General features: G+C 44.2%; 1 protein-coding gene across 1 annotated transcript; it reads left to right on the top strand.

Annotated features, from left to right (window-relative positions):
* The first annotated feature begins 2,074 nt into the window (after positions 1-2,074).
* ZNF839 (zinc finger protein 839) lies at positions 2,075-14,561 on the top strand. The gene is made up of 8 exons (XM_082485146.1): positions 2,075-2,843; positions 3,784-4,707; positions 6,731-6,982; positions 7,742-7,834; positions 8,187-8,339; positions 10,048-10,188; positions 11,219-11,357; positions 13,129-14,561. Exons 1-8 carry the CDS (start codon positions 2,145-2,147, stop codon positions 14,115-14,117), a joined length of 3,390 nt encoding a protein of 1,129 aa, XP_082341272.1. The 5' UTR covers positions 2,075-2,144; the 3' UTR covers positions 14,118-14,561.

Genomic DNA, 14,561 nt, shown 5'->3' with positions numbered 1-14,561 from the left:
GAGAAAGATTTATTAGCACCCTGTTGAAGAGGAGGACTGGCATGCAGAGCATTTAGATGCGCAGTCTCGGTAAGGAGATATAGGAGCTGGCAGCGGGTTACAGTTACGGCGGTTTCCAAGGTCTACAAAAGCACCTACGACCACCTCAGCCCGGGTGCTCCCCGCGCGGCCCGGGTCCCGGGTCCCCGGTCCCTTCAGGCCAGGGTCGCCAGTGACGGCCGGCCTCCTCAGAGGCGCCCGGGCCCATTCCACCTCTGAGGAAGGGCCCCCTACCCGCGGCCTACCACACCGAGCAGGACTCGCTGCTTTCCCCCGCACCCCCTTACTGTTCATCCTGCGCTCGTCTGCAGGTCTCGGGGTGAGCGAGAGAGCGGCCGGGCCCCTCCCGACCGCCGAGCACTTCCCGGCCCAGCCCTCAGCGCGCCATGTTGTATTCCCGTCACCCTGGCAACCGCGCAGGCTCCGGCTCCCCGCCCCGGGGCCCGGCCACGCCTCCCGCGGCGTTACGTCACGTCCCTCTACGCAGGCGCAGTGCGGCCGACGGGAGGGAAGCGGGGGAGGTGGCGCACGCGCAGTCGGCAGCAGGCCGAGGCCGCCGCCATCATTGTCCCTGCACTGGCTCAGCTAGAGCGCCGCGCTGGGTCTGGGCAGCGCTGCGAGGAGCTGAAGTTGATCTCCGGTGATCTCCTGATCCCCAGCGGTTTCCCTGCGGCACTGCAGGCGTGAGTTTCGCGGGCTTTATTTCTGGCTTGGTGGCGAGGTGGGGCAGTGCCTGTCTCCAGTTCCCAGCTCAGCCGAGGAGCAAATGGAGACGGGCGAGGATCCGGACGACGGCCTCGCGCCCTGTGAACCGCCGCCTTCTCACCGAGCTGTAGCGAGTCGGTCTCCAAAAAAACCTGCGTTTTGGAGAGGTGTCCCCACCCGCCCCCTTCGCGGCGTTTGCCTTTTGCTAAACGGACGTGATGTATTTTAACGTGGGCTTCGAAGCTGAGAAGAAGAGTTGTCTTTTAAATGCTGCCTATATAGTAACAAGCAAAATATTAGGAAAAGGTGAATCAGTTGTCCATGCAAACTAAGATCCTATCGGCGCATTAAACAGCCTGAAGAGTAAATGTTTTAAAATAAATGCCCGAAATAAATATTGTAATTAAATGAAACTGAAATCCTATCCTAGCAAACCCTGGGGAAGTATTAGCCTATTGACTGAGAGGTGAAGTCGACCCGTAAACGTGTCCCTGTGGTTGTTGCATTCCCAGGCGCGGCGTCCCTATAGGCGAGGTGGTTTTTATTTGGCCGAGCTCTGATCGGTTGCGCGCGTGTTCCACCTGTGCGGGGCCGGGGAGCGGGGGCCCAAGGGAGGTTCGTTAGTACGGCCGGGATGGGAGCGGCGGGGCCGGCAGCGCGTTATCCACCCTCGGTGGCGCACGTAGCCGTCGACTGGCCGGTTAGCTCAGTTGGTTAGAGCGTGGTGCTAATAACGCCAAGGTCGCGGGTTCGATCCCCGTACGGGCCAGAAGGAAACTTTTTTTTTTTCCCTCTCCACTATGTTCCGGCGGCTGCCGTCCCGCCCGCGTTTCTGCCGAGACACGCGTGTTACCGCTGCACAAGGACACGGCCGCGGGGAAGGGGGCTCATGGCCCCCGAGTCCGGCAAAACGTGGGTTCCTATTTCTGCGAGGGCGACTGCCGCACCGGACGGCTTGCAGCCTGCTCGGGTCGCTCCTTCAGCCGCGTTTTCTTCTGTGAGAGTTCCACTTCACGCGTGGCACACGCTCACTTGCCGCCTGCTTGATGGTCTTACTCCCCGCGGGCGTGCGAAACCCCACCGAGGAAGAGCGAGCGGCGCGGCGCATGCTTAGCCGTAAGGGAGGGACCCCGCACTCGCGGTCGTTCCCTACCGCCGCTTTCTGTCACTCGTGGATCCCACCCGGCGCCCCGCGCTCCCGCCGCCACACCTCCGGAGGTTTTTGCCCCCCCGAGGCCGCCGTCGGTGCCGGGCGGCCCCGCCCCGGGGGCGCGGCGGGCGGGCGGCTGCCAGGGGCGCCATTGGCCCGCGCGCCGTCGGTGCCCCTCGCTTCGCCCCGCGCCTCCGGGACCTCCCCGGGGGGGTGCCGATGCGGCTCCCGCCCGCTGACGCCTGCCAAGATGGCGGCTCCCGAGGAGGGGGGCACCGAGGCGGCGCCGCCACCCCCTCCTCCTGCTGAAGACGAGCCCCCCGGAGGGGCGGCCGCCGCCTGCGGGGTTCCCCTCAGCGTGGCGGCGGGCAGGGCCGCCCAGGCGGAGGAGGAGGAGGAGGAGGAAGGCGGGGGCGCGGTGGGGCCCGCCGCCCAGCCGCCCCCCGAGCTGCTGGCGGTGAGGGAGGAGCTGGCGCAGGGCTTGGCCGGCACCGTCCTCTACCTGCAGGCGGACGGGAGCCTGGTGGAGGGCGCGGGGCTGAGCGCCGAGGAACAGCGGCGGCTGCTGGAGCAGCTGCTGGCCGCCGCCGAGAGCCCGGGGCCGGGCACGGCGGAGCTGTCGCCGCCGCTGCTGCCTCGGCACGCCGCCACGCCGCTGGCCCCCGCGGAGCTCCAGCGGGTCATCGAGCAAGTCAGCAAGGCCCAGGAGGAGCAGCAGAAGCCGCCGGCAGCCGCCCAGCTGGAGCCCGGCCCGGGGCCGCCGCCCTGCCGCGGCGGGGGGTGCCCGCCGCCCCGGGACGCTGGCCCGCTGCCGCCGCAGGCCTGCGGGGCCGCCCCGCCGCTGGCCAGCATCATGCACAACGCCGCCCAGCAGCTGCAGAGCGTGGCCCAGCAAGTCGCCCTGCAGCAGGGCAAATCCATAGCGGCCGCACGGCTCCTCCCGCAGAAGGTAAGCGAGGAGGGGGGCTGGGGGGGGAGGGAGGCTGCGGCGCCCCGTTGGTGATGATCCACCGCCCAGGGCAGGTCTCGGGGTGTTTAATTTTTTTTTTTTTTTAATTTTTATTTTTTTGCCTTCCTCCTCAGTCACACCTGCCCTTGGGTGCGTAGACTCGAGTCTCGCAGCTGAAAGACACAAGTTTCAATGTGGTTTAGAAAAATCTGTGTTTGGATGTAGACACTAGCCGCTGTGGCCAGTGTTCCAGTCCGATTACACGTGCAGCTCAGACAGCTCAGAGGAACGGTTTCATAGTGGTTAAGTGGAGATGCACAGGCAGATAATGTGTGCCCCTCTTACAGAAGGTGACAGTACCTGGGTTTTTAGCCCACATTTTGGAGTGCGGGGGGTGTCAAGTGATCGGTTTGAGCTGAGGCAGAAATTTGGATGAGGAGGGGAGACTATGAGGGAGATGAACAGTAACGCATGCCTTCTCTTAATCATCGTCACAAAGTCTTTTTTGAACTGAGCACTTACTACAGTATGTCCCGGGTCTGGTATTTGGCGTGTGTCGTTTAGCAGACTGTAGTTCCCCTGCGTTGGGTTTGCTAGGCAGGTTCATAACCTTCAGGTGATGGCATTGACTCTGCTATTCCAGAACATGCCCGCTAGCAGGAAACAAAGCTGTGACATGGCCTAAGAGCAAACTTTACATGCTTTAGTTGAACAGCAGTCACATCAGTAAATGTACAGGAAAGCCCGTAGCTTGAAGGAAGGGAATCTGTGCTTTGATGTTAAATCTGTGCTTTGACGTGTTAAAATGAAAAACTAATGATGTGCTTTGGTTTCTTTGTGCTTTGCTTTAAGGGCATGTGTGTATCATCTTGATAAATATTGTCTTTATTTATAAATACTCTATTTGTGTAATCTCAACTCTTCCTTTTTTCCACAAAAGCAGCTGGAAGCCATTTGTGTCCAAGTTCAGCCAGGACAGATGAAGGAAACTGAAAGGCCGATGCCATCATTGGCACCAATCCAGTCCAAAACTATAACGCTGAGTCAGCCGGTTGGTAGAAATTCTAGTGTACCAGGACTTGGCATTATTAATCCCCAGATAATTAGGATACAGCCTGTTACAGGAACTGAACAGCAGCTATTCCTGCATAGTTCTTCCGAGTCTCCAATTCAGTTGCTTATGCAGAGACCTTTACCATCTCATGGATCAGTGTCTGTGAACAAGATTCCCACATCTAAGATGCTAAATGGACAGAAAGCTACCCGTGCCACAGTATCTGCTACAAGGTCTCCAAATATTACCATGGTTGCAAATTCAGCAAATACTCTGATACCATGCCTTGAAAAAAAACAGAAAGATGACAAGTTAAAAAAATCCTTGAATGTGAAAACTCGTTCCGGACGGATTTCACGCCCTCCCAAATACAAAGCTAAAGATTATAAATTCATTAAAATGGAGGATTTGGCTGATGGTCATCAGTCTGATTCTGATGACTACTCTGAGCTGAGCATAGAAGATGATGAAGAAGGAAAGGTGAAGGGAAAGGATGCATTATTCAGTTCTTCAAATTATAATCTGAAACCCAAAAGGTTTAAATGTCAGACTTGTGAAAAATCCTATATAGGAAAAGGAGGATTAGCAAGGCATTATAAACTTAACCCAGGCCATGGACAGCTGGAGTCTTCAACTCAAAAAATACCTTTAAATAAGCCTAATGGAAGTATATTTGTGGACAATGCCTGTGGAATAAGAGAGGAAATGACGAGTCTAGCACATTTGGATTCAATTGCTGTCACTTTAAATAATGAAAATGCACTAGCTACCAATCTGGAAGAAACTGTTGATTCAAAGGCTGGAGAACAGGTAAAGCGTGTTACTTAAAAAAGCTGACAGTTCTGTGGAAAGTAGAATGGCAGTTTTGTAGCTGCATAGTCTTGTACTGCTCAGAAATATCCACCAATATACTAAATTAAACCAATTGCCCATTGAAGTGCTTTAAAAATCAAATTATTGTCTCTTGCAGTGTTGCAGGAATAGTATTCTTGCACAGACACATAAATCAAAATGTTCACTGAGTTTTTGTTACTGGTTTTCTGACATGAGGTTTTCAGCTTGAAAAAACATTGCGTAAATAGCATTCTTTGCATTCAAATAAGACTACAGTGTTGTTCAATTACAGCCTTTAGCATGACAGACAGCAAGACATCATCTGCCCTATCAATTTCTGTTACTGAAATAGTGTCATCATAGAAAAATCTCTTATTTGGAATCTAACAGTGGACTGCAGCTTTTCCTAGAGCAGGTTTTCAAAGTGTGGCTTAGCTATCCCTGCAGACCAAACGCTTTGTTGAATCTTGAGTCTCTGGGTTGGAAGCTGCTTTAGCTGCAAATTTTTTTCCGTGATGTTTTAAGCTGGTCACTTCAAAGTAAAGTTTCTCTTTTAATATTAAAATGACTCTTAACATCTTGCAGCAAGAGCTGATACAGCTGGTGTTTAGGAAAAAATACTCGTTTAGATGTAGCAATGTCACATTTGTTACTTTTATTTGTAAATGTGAAGTTGTTCTCAGAAATGTGAAAATTTAGAGCTTAAGATGCCAATGCAGCAAACAAGCCTCCCCCATCCTCTACACTCTTCTATCATCTTTGGAAAAAGAGAATTGCAGAATAAAGAACTCTGCTCTCTGTATTATTATATAGTTGTTACTTCCCTGTGCAGCACTTATTGTACCCAGGATAATGAGAATTTAGAAAAAATTCAGTCAGTCTCATGCACAATACTACTACTGACTGCTAGATTGCTGTTGTATCTGCTACTTTTAACTAGCAAATACGGATTCTACAAATTTGCATTTTAACTTACTGATTTATTACGGGTTTTGGCCAGATAAATATTTTATAGAAAGAATAGCAGGCTTATTAAAACTGGTACATTGATGCAGATGGGAAGGCACTCAAGATCCCCACGCTCGATGTAGTCGTATGTCATATTTAGAACTAATTTAGTAATTTAATCCCTGGATAGAACTGACATAATTTTGTCCTTTTTAGAGCTTTCCTAATCACTAGAATAGTAGGGAGGTACTGAACTTTGGGATGAAAATGTACCAAGTATGAAAAGAAGCCTGATATACCTCGGTACTATTGTAAACTCCTCTTTTTAAAGGTACTGGGACATTATTAGAAATTCTAGCTTAGAAGGGAAGACAAGATGTGTTCATTAAGAAATCGCTGCTTTGATCAGTAAAAAAATTTTGCGCTGATATCACAATGATAACTTAAAAATAGTAAGTGTACTTTGAGTTTCCCATGTTGTCTTATAACAAGCTGCTTGTTTGCTGTGTTCTTAGGGAAGACTAAGGATTTTGAAACATGGAAACTGGACAATTTTGATTTTTATTTACTGAGCTTGTCACTGTTCGTGGCTGTTCAGAGTTTTTGTCTTTCATATAAAGACTTCATGCCTTGACATAGCCACAATGAAACCCAAATTCTTCTTTGGGTACGTTTTACTGCTAATTAAGAATTATTTCTACAAGCTCTTTATTTGAAGCGCACATATTTTACTTAAAAAACATTAAACATAAGTAACTGACATAAACCAGCTCCTTAATTATATTCCCTTAATCTCTGTATTTAGTATGACGTTTTGTGGATCAAAAATGTTAACTTTGCAAATAGTGGCATATATGTATTGCAGAAGTAGCAGTCTTACTAATGTGTTGGATTTATTCCACAACTTTCTTTGCAGTTATGCTTGTATCCAGCTTTGCATTTCTTTAATATGCTATTTATTGTTTGCATAGATGAAGAACTTAATTATAAAATTGTCTTCCTCAAAACACTGTTTAAAATAGTGAATACTTTTCTCTTTCTTTTAATTAAGGCTTGTAAGTCTGTAGAAAGCAGACAATTGCTGGCAGAACAACAAAATGAAACCAGTTCAGGACACCGGGGACCCATAACACCAAAAGGACCTGGAAGATCCAGACGACCAAAGAGACGTGGTCGACCAAGGATGGGTGGAAGATCTAGGTGTTCTGGAAGGCTTAGCAGACCTGGTCAGTCCCCTTCAAAGTCACTTAGTAGTGTGTCAGCAGAGCACAATGTATTCAGAAGAAAAGCTAGGTTAAAAGAGGTATGGTTCTCTTCTGCAATTACTTCACAAGTATCTCCTCCCTGCCCTCTTTTTTTTTTTTTTTTTAATCGCTTATTTTCAAGGAATCATTTTCAAAAAGATTTTTTTTTCTTTTTTACATCTTTGTGTACTGAAAAGATGAAAGCCTAAGACATCGTCTAAGAAGAAAACATTAAGTTGTCTTTTAAGGAAAAAATACTTCTAGCAGAACACTGGACAAAGGGAAAATGGGAGCTCAGTCTGGAAAGGGACTTTTGACATGTAGATATACTCTCACTATCATTTTTCTGGAGAAGGAAAGCTACTAGCTACTATTACATGTCTCCTCCAACGCAGTAAAAATAAATAAACTCAACTGAAGTTGGGCAACATCAAAAAAGAAAAGAAAAAAAAACCCACAAAGCAGCTCTTTGGGAGGATAAAATGGGGATTAAAATCCATGCTACTAACACATTTTTTTTGTTTGTTTCCAGTGTGTTGTGGAAGATCCTTTATGGCTACTAAATCTACTGATGTTGCTTTTCTTTCTATGAATTGGCAACATTGTGGGACTGAGTTTTGGCTGTATATGGGTAGTAACTGTTTTGAGGTTTTATAATTTATCTCCTCTTTTGGCGTTATGTTTGCGTCTATTCTCAAAGCTGCTTAAACATATAGTGTATCCTTCAAGAAAAGTAGTGATATTTTATGTTCTGAATGTGGTATGCATAACCTCTGTAGGCTGCTCTACTCTAATAAACTCATTCTGGCTTTTGACAGCTAATACAACAATGTGATAATGAAGACTTAATGGAGCTGGCTCTCCCACGTCTTACAAAGCTTGTTACAGTGTATGAATTTCTGTTGATGAAGGTGAGTTTTTATGTAAAAAAAGTTACATTATTTCAGAGAGACTTCCATTAGTATACATAAAAAGATTCCTTGAGAGATGTATCTGAATTTCCTAAGTTAGAATTGTGCAGAATGTAGATGTTCTACCCATCACTTCAGTCTTACACAGGTAAAGCTCTAGTAGGTCTCTTGATTGAAAGCCTTGCTTTTTGCTGCCTGGTTCAGTGGCATTTTTGAATATTCCATAGTCTTTTGACTTGTATGTTTCTATTTTTAAATGTTGAACAAAACAACTTGACAGATTTTAATTTCATCTTTTTTTTAAGGTAAAGTGAAGGGGAAACAAACCCTTTTTTTCCCCTCTTATTTCTAGGTTGAAAAAGGGTATCCAGCCAAAGCTTACTTCCCAGATGTGTATAGGGAATTTGAAGACTTGCATAATATGGTAAAGAAAATGGCTTATGATCACCTCAGCAATTCTGATTTGCTGAGTTGCCAGCAGTCTGTTGAAATAAAAGATGCTAAGGTAATAAAGCATTCTATTTGAAACTGTGATTTTTGTTTTGTTTTGTTTTGTTTATTTTAGCTGATTTGTATTTTTATTTTTCTGTGATAAACTTTGTCGTGCTGGTAAAGTTACTTGAAGAAAACATGGGCTTTGATGAGCAAAAATAGATGTTGTTGTAAAAAGTCCAACAACTAACTAAAGAGAAGAAGAAAACCATAGTAAAACTACAGTTCTAGTTTATGGCAGTAGATACATCTAGAAATATTAAAAAAAAAAAAATTCTAGCAGCGCTGATATCAGCCTTGCATATCTGGGGTAGTATGAAGCTGCATGTTACTGCAAGGTGTATTTAGCATTAACTGCTAATAAAAGTACATCTTGATGTTTGATTAGGAAGGAGGGATCTATATTTAAAATGAGTGGCCTTGATTTAAAGGGATAAGTGGTTTCATTGCAAAATGAGGACAAACTGAATGCATCTATGCAGTTCACAATTGTACTAACAAATACGAAAGGTAGTGAATACATTAATAAAACTGCAAACCATTATTTCGGTCACTATTCAGTTTCATTGATTATGTAGCTGTATCTAGAAAGACAATGTAGGTTTGGTTTTCTGGTGGTTGTTTTTTTGTTTGTGTTTTGTTTTTTTTTTTTCCCTAATGTAGATCTGTTTATCCTTGTGGGTGCTTACCAATTTGTGTTCCCCATGCTTAGAGTAAAGCAGCTCTTTGTACATAGCATATTTTAGGTTTTCCCTTCTCTGTTTCCAGTAGTGAAAAGACTTATTTTGTATACTACCTCCAACAAAATTCCTAAACAATGTACTCATTAAGGTACATCAGCACTGAACTTGCAATTACTGTGAGAGGGGAGCATACTGCAAAACTCAGAGTAGGTTCAGTAGAGATAAGATTTTGGTTCTTATAATAATCCTGGTTTAAATAATGAAGTCCTGTATGGACTGTTAGCAGTGTTAATATTTATTTTTCACTGTATGTACTAAAAAACTTTCTAGAATTACTGCGTGCTCATCTGGCTATTTTGTACTTAACGCTCGCTGATGATTCCCTTTGGAGAAATGAAGTTGCACCAAGTAAAGGGATGCTGTTGATACTGGCAGTCCTAGTATGGAACCTCTTTCTTGCTTCTCTTCAGTGTTAATGTGCATTCTTAATACAGAATTATGCTCTTTAAAAACATAACGTAAAAAAAAAAAAACCAAAAACAAAAACCCAAAGTCCCCCAAAATACCCAAATCAAACAAATAAACCCAGCCTTGAGAAGCTGTCTAACAGCACACCTACATAAGGATGAAGCCCAGGAATGGAATGGGAGGGGGGGAAATCCTGAACTATTAAGAGATACTCTTAAACAGGAAGACTTACATGTTTCTTAAATAATGGAGAGCCTTGACAGTGTTCTTTATTAAACTCTGCTCCTAGTAACTGTCTCTGGATTCTATATATAACTATTGTACTCCTAATTCTTTCGAGTTTGCCTGTTGATATTCACCTTCAAATGAAGGTCGTGTTCTATATTAGTATGGAGGCTAGCAGAAAACATGGGGGAGTCTGAATACTTCATTGAGCTGTGGTGAGTGATTGTCAGATTAGACCCTGTGTAGTTCCAGTTCAGTTTCCAGAAAACAAATCAGTATTCAGCATTTAAGTATTCAGATTGCAGAGACTAACTTTTACTTTTTTTTTCTTATAATTTTTTAAAGGTTGCTGAATCACTAGGAATTACAGAAATACTCACCGGAGAACGAAAGACACAAGGTGTAGACTCTTGTTCGCAATGTAGAAATAAAATGGTTAGTGAGCAAGTGCCTGTGGAGATACTGGGACAAAAACGGTTAGCTGAGGTATGGAACACATTTGTGAAAATTAAAAATGAAACTAAGACAAATTAAAACTTGTTAAAACAGATAATTATTCCTTACAAATTCATACTAGTATTATCTGACTCGTGTTAAAGTAAGGCTTTCATGGTGTTTGGAGTTTGGACATACTTAAAGTAGTACTCTCTACTGTGGTATCACAGCAGAGCATATGAACTAGCATGCTAAAGATATACGTTGGGAAGATACTTGGTAGCATTCAGGACAGAATCTGAAAGGCTTACAGGTAATCTCATGATGCAAGGGAGAAAGAATTTTGTTGAGGCGCTAGTAAATGGGGGCCCCACAGTGAGAAGGTTCCTCAGATTCTCTTATGAGAATCTTGTGTTGGAGTAACTGGGCTAACCTACAGCAGGCTCAGACATTGGAGAAGTGGTTGCCCTGCTAATTGGTGGTTGGTAGACGTGCATGAAAACTGTTCATTTCTTTCTAACAAGTCAGTTGACCAGATTTAGTCTGTCTACAGGTGTAGCAGGGAGCTATGTTTCCACTCCTTGAAAGTCACATCTCTATGGTCCATCCCCTTAACTATTCTACTTTTTATTTAATCCAGAGTTGTTTCTGGTGGTGGATAAATAAGACTAGTGCCTTTCCACTTTCTGCCTGTGATTAAATTTAAAGAGCTGATCAGTCTGTCTTCATTAACCAAACAATGCTGGGGAGGCTGTTTGCAGCCCTTTACCAAAGTTGGAGAGAGAGCTTGTAGCAGGTTTCATGCTGTACAGCTAATCACAAAGGCTCAGAGAGAAGCTTTGATGTTGAAGCAAAGACAGATTGTTTCAGCCAAATATCAAAAGCAATCAGTGGCATTTTGGCAAAGTGTGAGGGCTGGGTTTAAATCCTTACCATTTAGGAAGACCTTTAGTGTAAAATCCTGTTTTCAAGGAGAGTATCAGTTCACTGCCATGCAGTCCCACAGTTATTTTGTGGTCTTTTCCAGTATTGTCAGCTGTTACGGTGGTGGTAGCCAGTTAATTATCTCTTGTATTGACAGAGCTCAGGGGAGGAACTGTTGCCATCAGCCAAAAGGACCAAGTTAGAAGACGTAATGGAGAATGTGAATAATGCTTATGCCAGTCAAGACGAAGTGAAAGAAAAGAGTGGGAATTTGTGTACGCTGTTTGAAAAAGATGGTAACCTCTGCAGATTTTCCAATTCTGTTCTGTTTGTGAAGGAGCTGAACAAATCTCTTTGTTCTTCATGCTACTGTGGTTTTTGTCTTGAGGTTTCATTTCTTAACTTGTTTCCCAGGTCCTTCAAAATCAGCTGGTTAACTGCAAAGGTCTCGTGGAGGGTGAAAAAAGTTATGGGTGATGCAGACCACAGCAGTAGCTCAATGAATGCATGATAATGCATGATAATCCAGTTACTGCTACTACTGCAGTACTGTGAGAATAGTACTGTCCTCTACTGTGCGCTTCCTGAATGCCTCCTGTCTGCCCTGTCCCTTACAGCCGAGATGGTGCACGACCTTTATGTCAGCAGCGGGAGAGCAAAGGAAGAGGAAGCAGTGTGTTTGTCCCTCCTCTTTGCCCCAGCAGGCTGCAATAGCAGAACCATCAGAGCTTTGTGGATCCCGGGGGGAGGGGAGGAGCTGGTGCCGGCTGTCCTTTATCCCAGGGGAGATGCAGGACCTGAAGATTGGAATTGAGGCAACATTTTCCACCACAGTCTTTGGGTGGTTGCCTTTCTTTTTATCCCTTCTTTGTCTTTATCCCCGCTGCCCCTCAGGATTGGCAGGGTGGATTAGAAAGGAAAGTGAGATGGGTCCCCACCTGTAATGTCCCAAAACTCCACAGGTCTTTTATGCGGAAGCGTTGCAGTAATTCAAGGCATTATGTTCACCACGGTGAAAGATTCCAGCCCTTACCCATTCCTAGTAAGATGTGTATATCAGTACCGTCCTCTTGCTTTGTACGTGTCTTTTTTTGGTATTGCTGTAAGCTGCTTTGCTTTTGCCCTTTGCACCTCTTTCTGTCAATGGGTGGTTCTTCTGTTTTCCCCCTTAGTTTATTTTTCTTTCTCTGAAAGGCTCTCTACATGACCATGCTTATTTCTTGTTGTATTATGATTTTCTTGTGGGTTGTTTATTTTTAAAATGTTGTTTCACTTGCACCTGCTGGTAGGGCTTTTGCTAATCTACAGCACAAAAAGTTAAAAATGGTCCCTCCTGCAGTTTTAGGCCTCCTTTGTCGTGCAGTGATAGCTCTCATAACAAAAAAAAAACCAAACCCAAACCCAGTAACTTCTTTGTTCCTTTTGATCTTCAGTAATAAAAACTGACAGCTCATGCTACTGCAGCTTAGGGTTTGACCTGGCTCTTAGTCCAGGTCAAGTAACTGGTAAAACACACTAGAAATTTAGTGTGTTTTACCTTTTCTTTCACAAGACAAAAGCACTCCTAGGGCTGTTAGCGCAGCTAATTAGATATGTAGTAGCTTGATGACATGTCTGAGTCCAGGATAAGCTCGATTAGCAACAGAAATTTTACCGAATTTAAATGCTTCTTTCAATTTACTAATGGTAGCGGGGATGAGCAGCGGACAACTTTGTGCCTGGTATATTCTTTACCTTTTAACGTTACCGGCTGCATACCAGATGTAAAAGATTGAGTTTGACTTTCAGCCCAGGTTGTTTTCAGGATTAACAGAAAAATGCTGCTTCTAATGTAAGATCCCTTGGGATGGAAATATTGAATATTATTTCACTATCCAAAAATTCCTTAAGTATTTTTATACTGGCTCTCTCACTTTCTCAAGTGCTGTGAAACTCTTGTAAGGTGCTTCAGGTTTGCTAATTAGGAAGCAGTCTAGCTTTTCCTCCAGAATTACTGCTGAAAAATAATTTTTTTGGAAATGCAATATTACATTGCCCAACAAAATCATATTTCTTTCACCTTTTCAGGTTTTAACCCATTAAATGGAGAAATATTGCTTTCAGAAGATAGGCATATTGCTTGCTGCACAACTGGAAGTACATTACCAACAGCAGAGGAACATAACTCACTTGTTGATTCAGGAGTTAGAATTGATGCTGGAAATTCAGGTACCGTCTCCCAGACTGTGAAAATGAGGATAGAGTATTCCCAACCTGTAAACATACAGGGACCAGATATGGCAGGTGACGTGTCGCTGCTACACACTGAAGTTGTATTGCCTGTTGAAGCAGATGGCTCACCTGAAGTAGTTCAAGCGCACATTGTGAGTGAGAATACAGCAGGTGGACTGCCAGCTCCTGAACTTTGCAACTCTGTGTTGGAGAATGCAGTGGGCAGTCAGAGCACTAACTTAGCAACGAGTGAAGAAAATGGTCACAATCAAAAATACCAGAAAGTGCAAGAAGAAAACTGTAGTTTTGTAGTTGAACATTCTGAACAACTTCATAATGCTGGTACCATGGATGAGATGCAGGAACTTGAAAAAGTTTTTTCAACAAACATTGTGCCAATAAACTACGCACACAGCGCTCAGACTGAGTCGCACCAGAACCCTATCCAGGAAGCCTCCCTATCTGCTCATGTGAACCATGAAGACTCTCTTAAAAACATGAATGAATTTTCTTGTGAGACAGAGGAGCAGCATGAGCTGGAGAATACAGTTACTGTAGATGAAACTGTAGCCTTTGAGATTACTGATGAGAGCCATGATTTTTTGTCTCAGGGACATGAACAGATTTTTATTCAGACTTCAGATGGGCTCATCCTGTCCCATCCAGATGCTGCTGTTTTGTCTCAGGCAGAGGGCATCGTTATTGTAACCGATTCCAATGGTACTACAATGCACATTCGCACACCTGAGGGGATACCTTTGGAAACTGTGGAAGCACTACTGGCAATGGAAGCAGATGGCCAAAGTGAAGATGTTTTGCTCTCGCAAAGTGAATTGGAGCCATAAATTAGAAAAGTGTATATGCTTTCTTCTGGAAAAGACTGACTCTATAAAATGTATATTTTTCTAATGTGAATACTGAAATAATTGAAATTTAACTTATTTGTAAACTGTTTCTATGCCCTGTACTTTTTATAACTTATGTTTATATAAATCTAGCAGCATTGGAACCAAAAATTCTAGAATTAACATCGTTCTATTTGCTTTATATGTTGGGGATGGGTGGAAAGTGGAAATCTGTCAACCCTAAAACTGTTGCACTATTCCCTTTTGTTACATAATTCCTTTTCTCTCTAGCCATCTAAAATTATGCAGTAAGTTGTACTGCTGTTCAGCAGTGATGTGCTGTGTTCTGGCAAGCTGTATATGGGTAAAATAAAAACTGTATTAAAAATGTGTGTATTCTGTGCCATTGAGATTATAAAACGCTTTGTTATTGCACTTTCTTAA

Source organism: Vanellus vanellus (assembly GCF_965231255.1).
Source record: "Vanellus vanellus genome assembly, chromosome: 6".
NCBI lineage: Eukaryota > Metazoa > Chordata > Aves > Charadriiformes > Charadriidae > Vanellus > Vanellus vanellus.
This window is presented reverse-complemented; position numbering and strand designations above follow the sequence as displayed.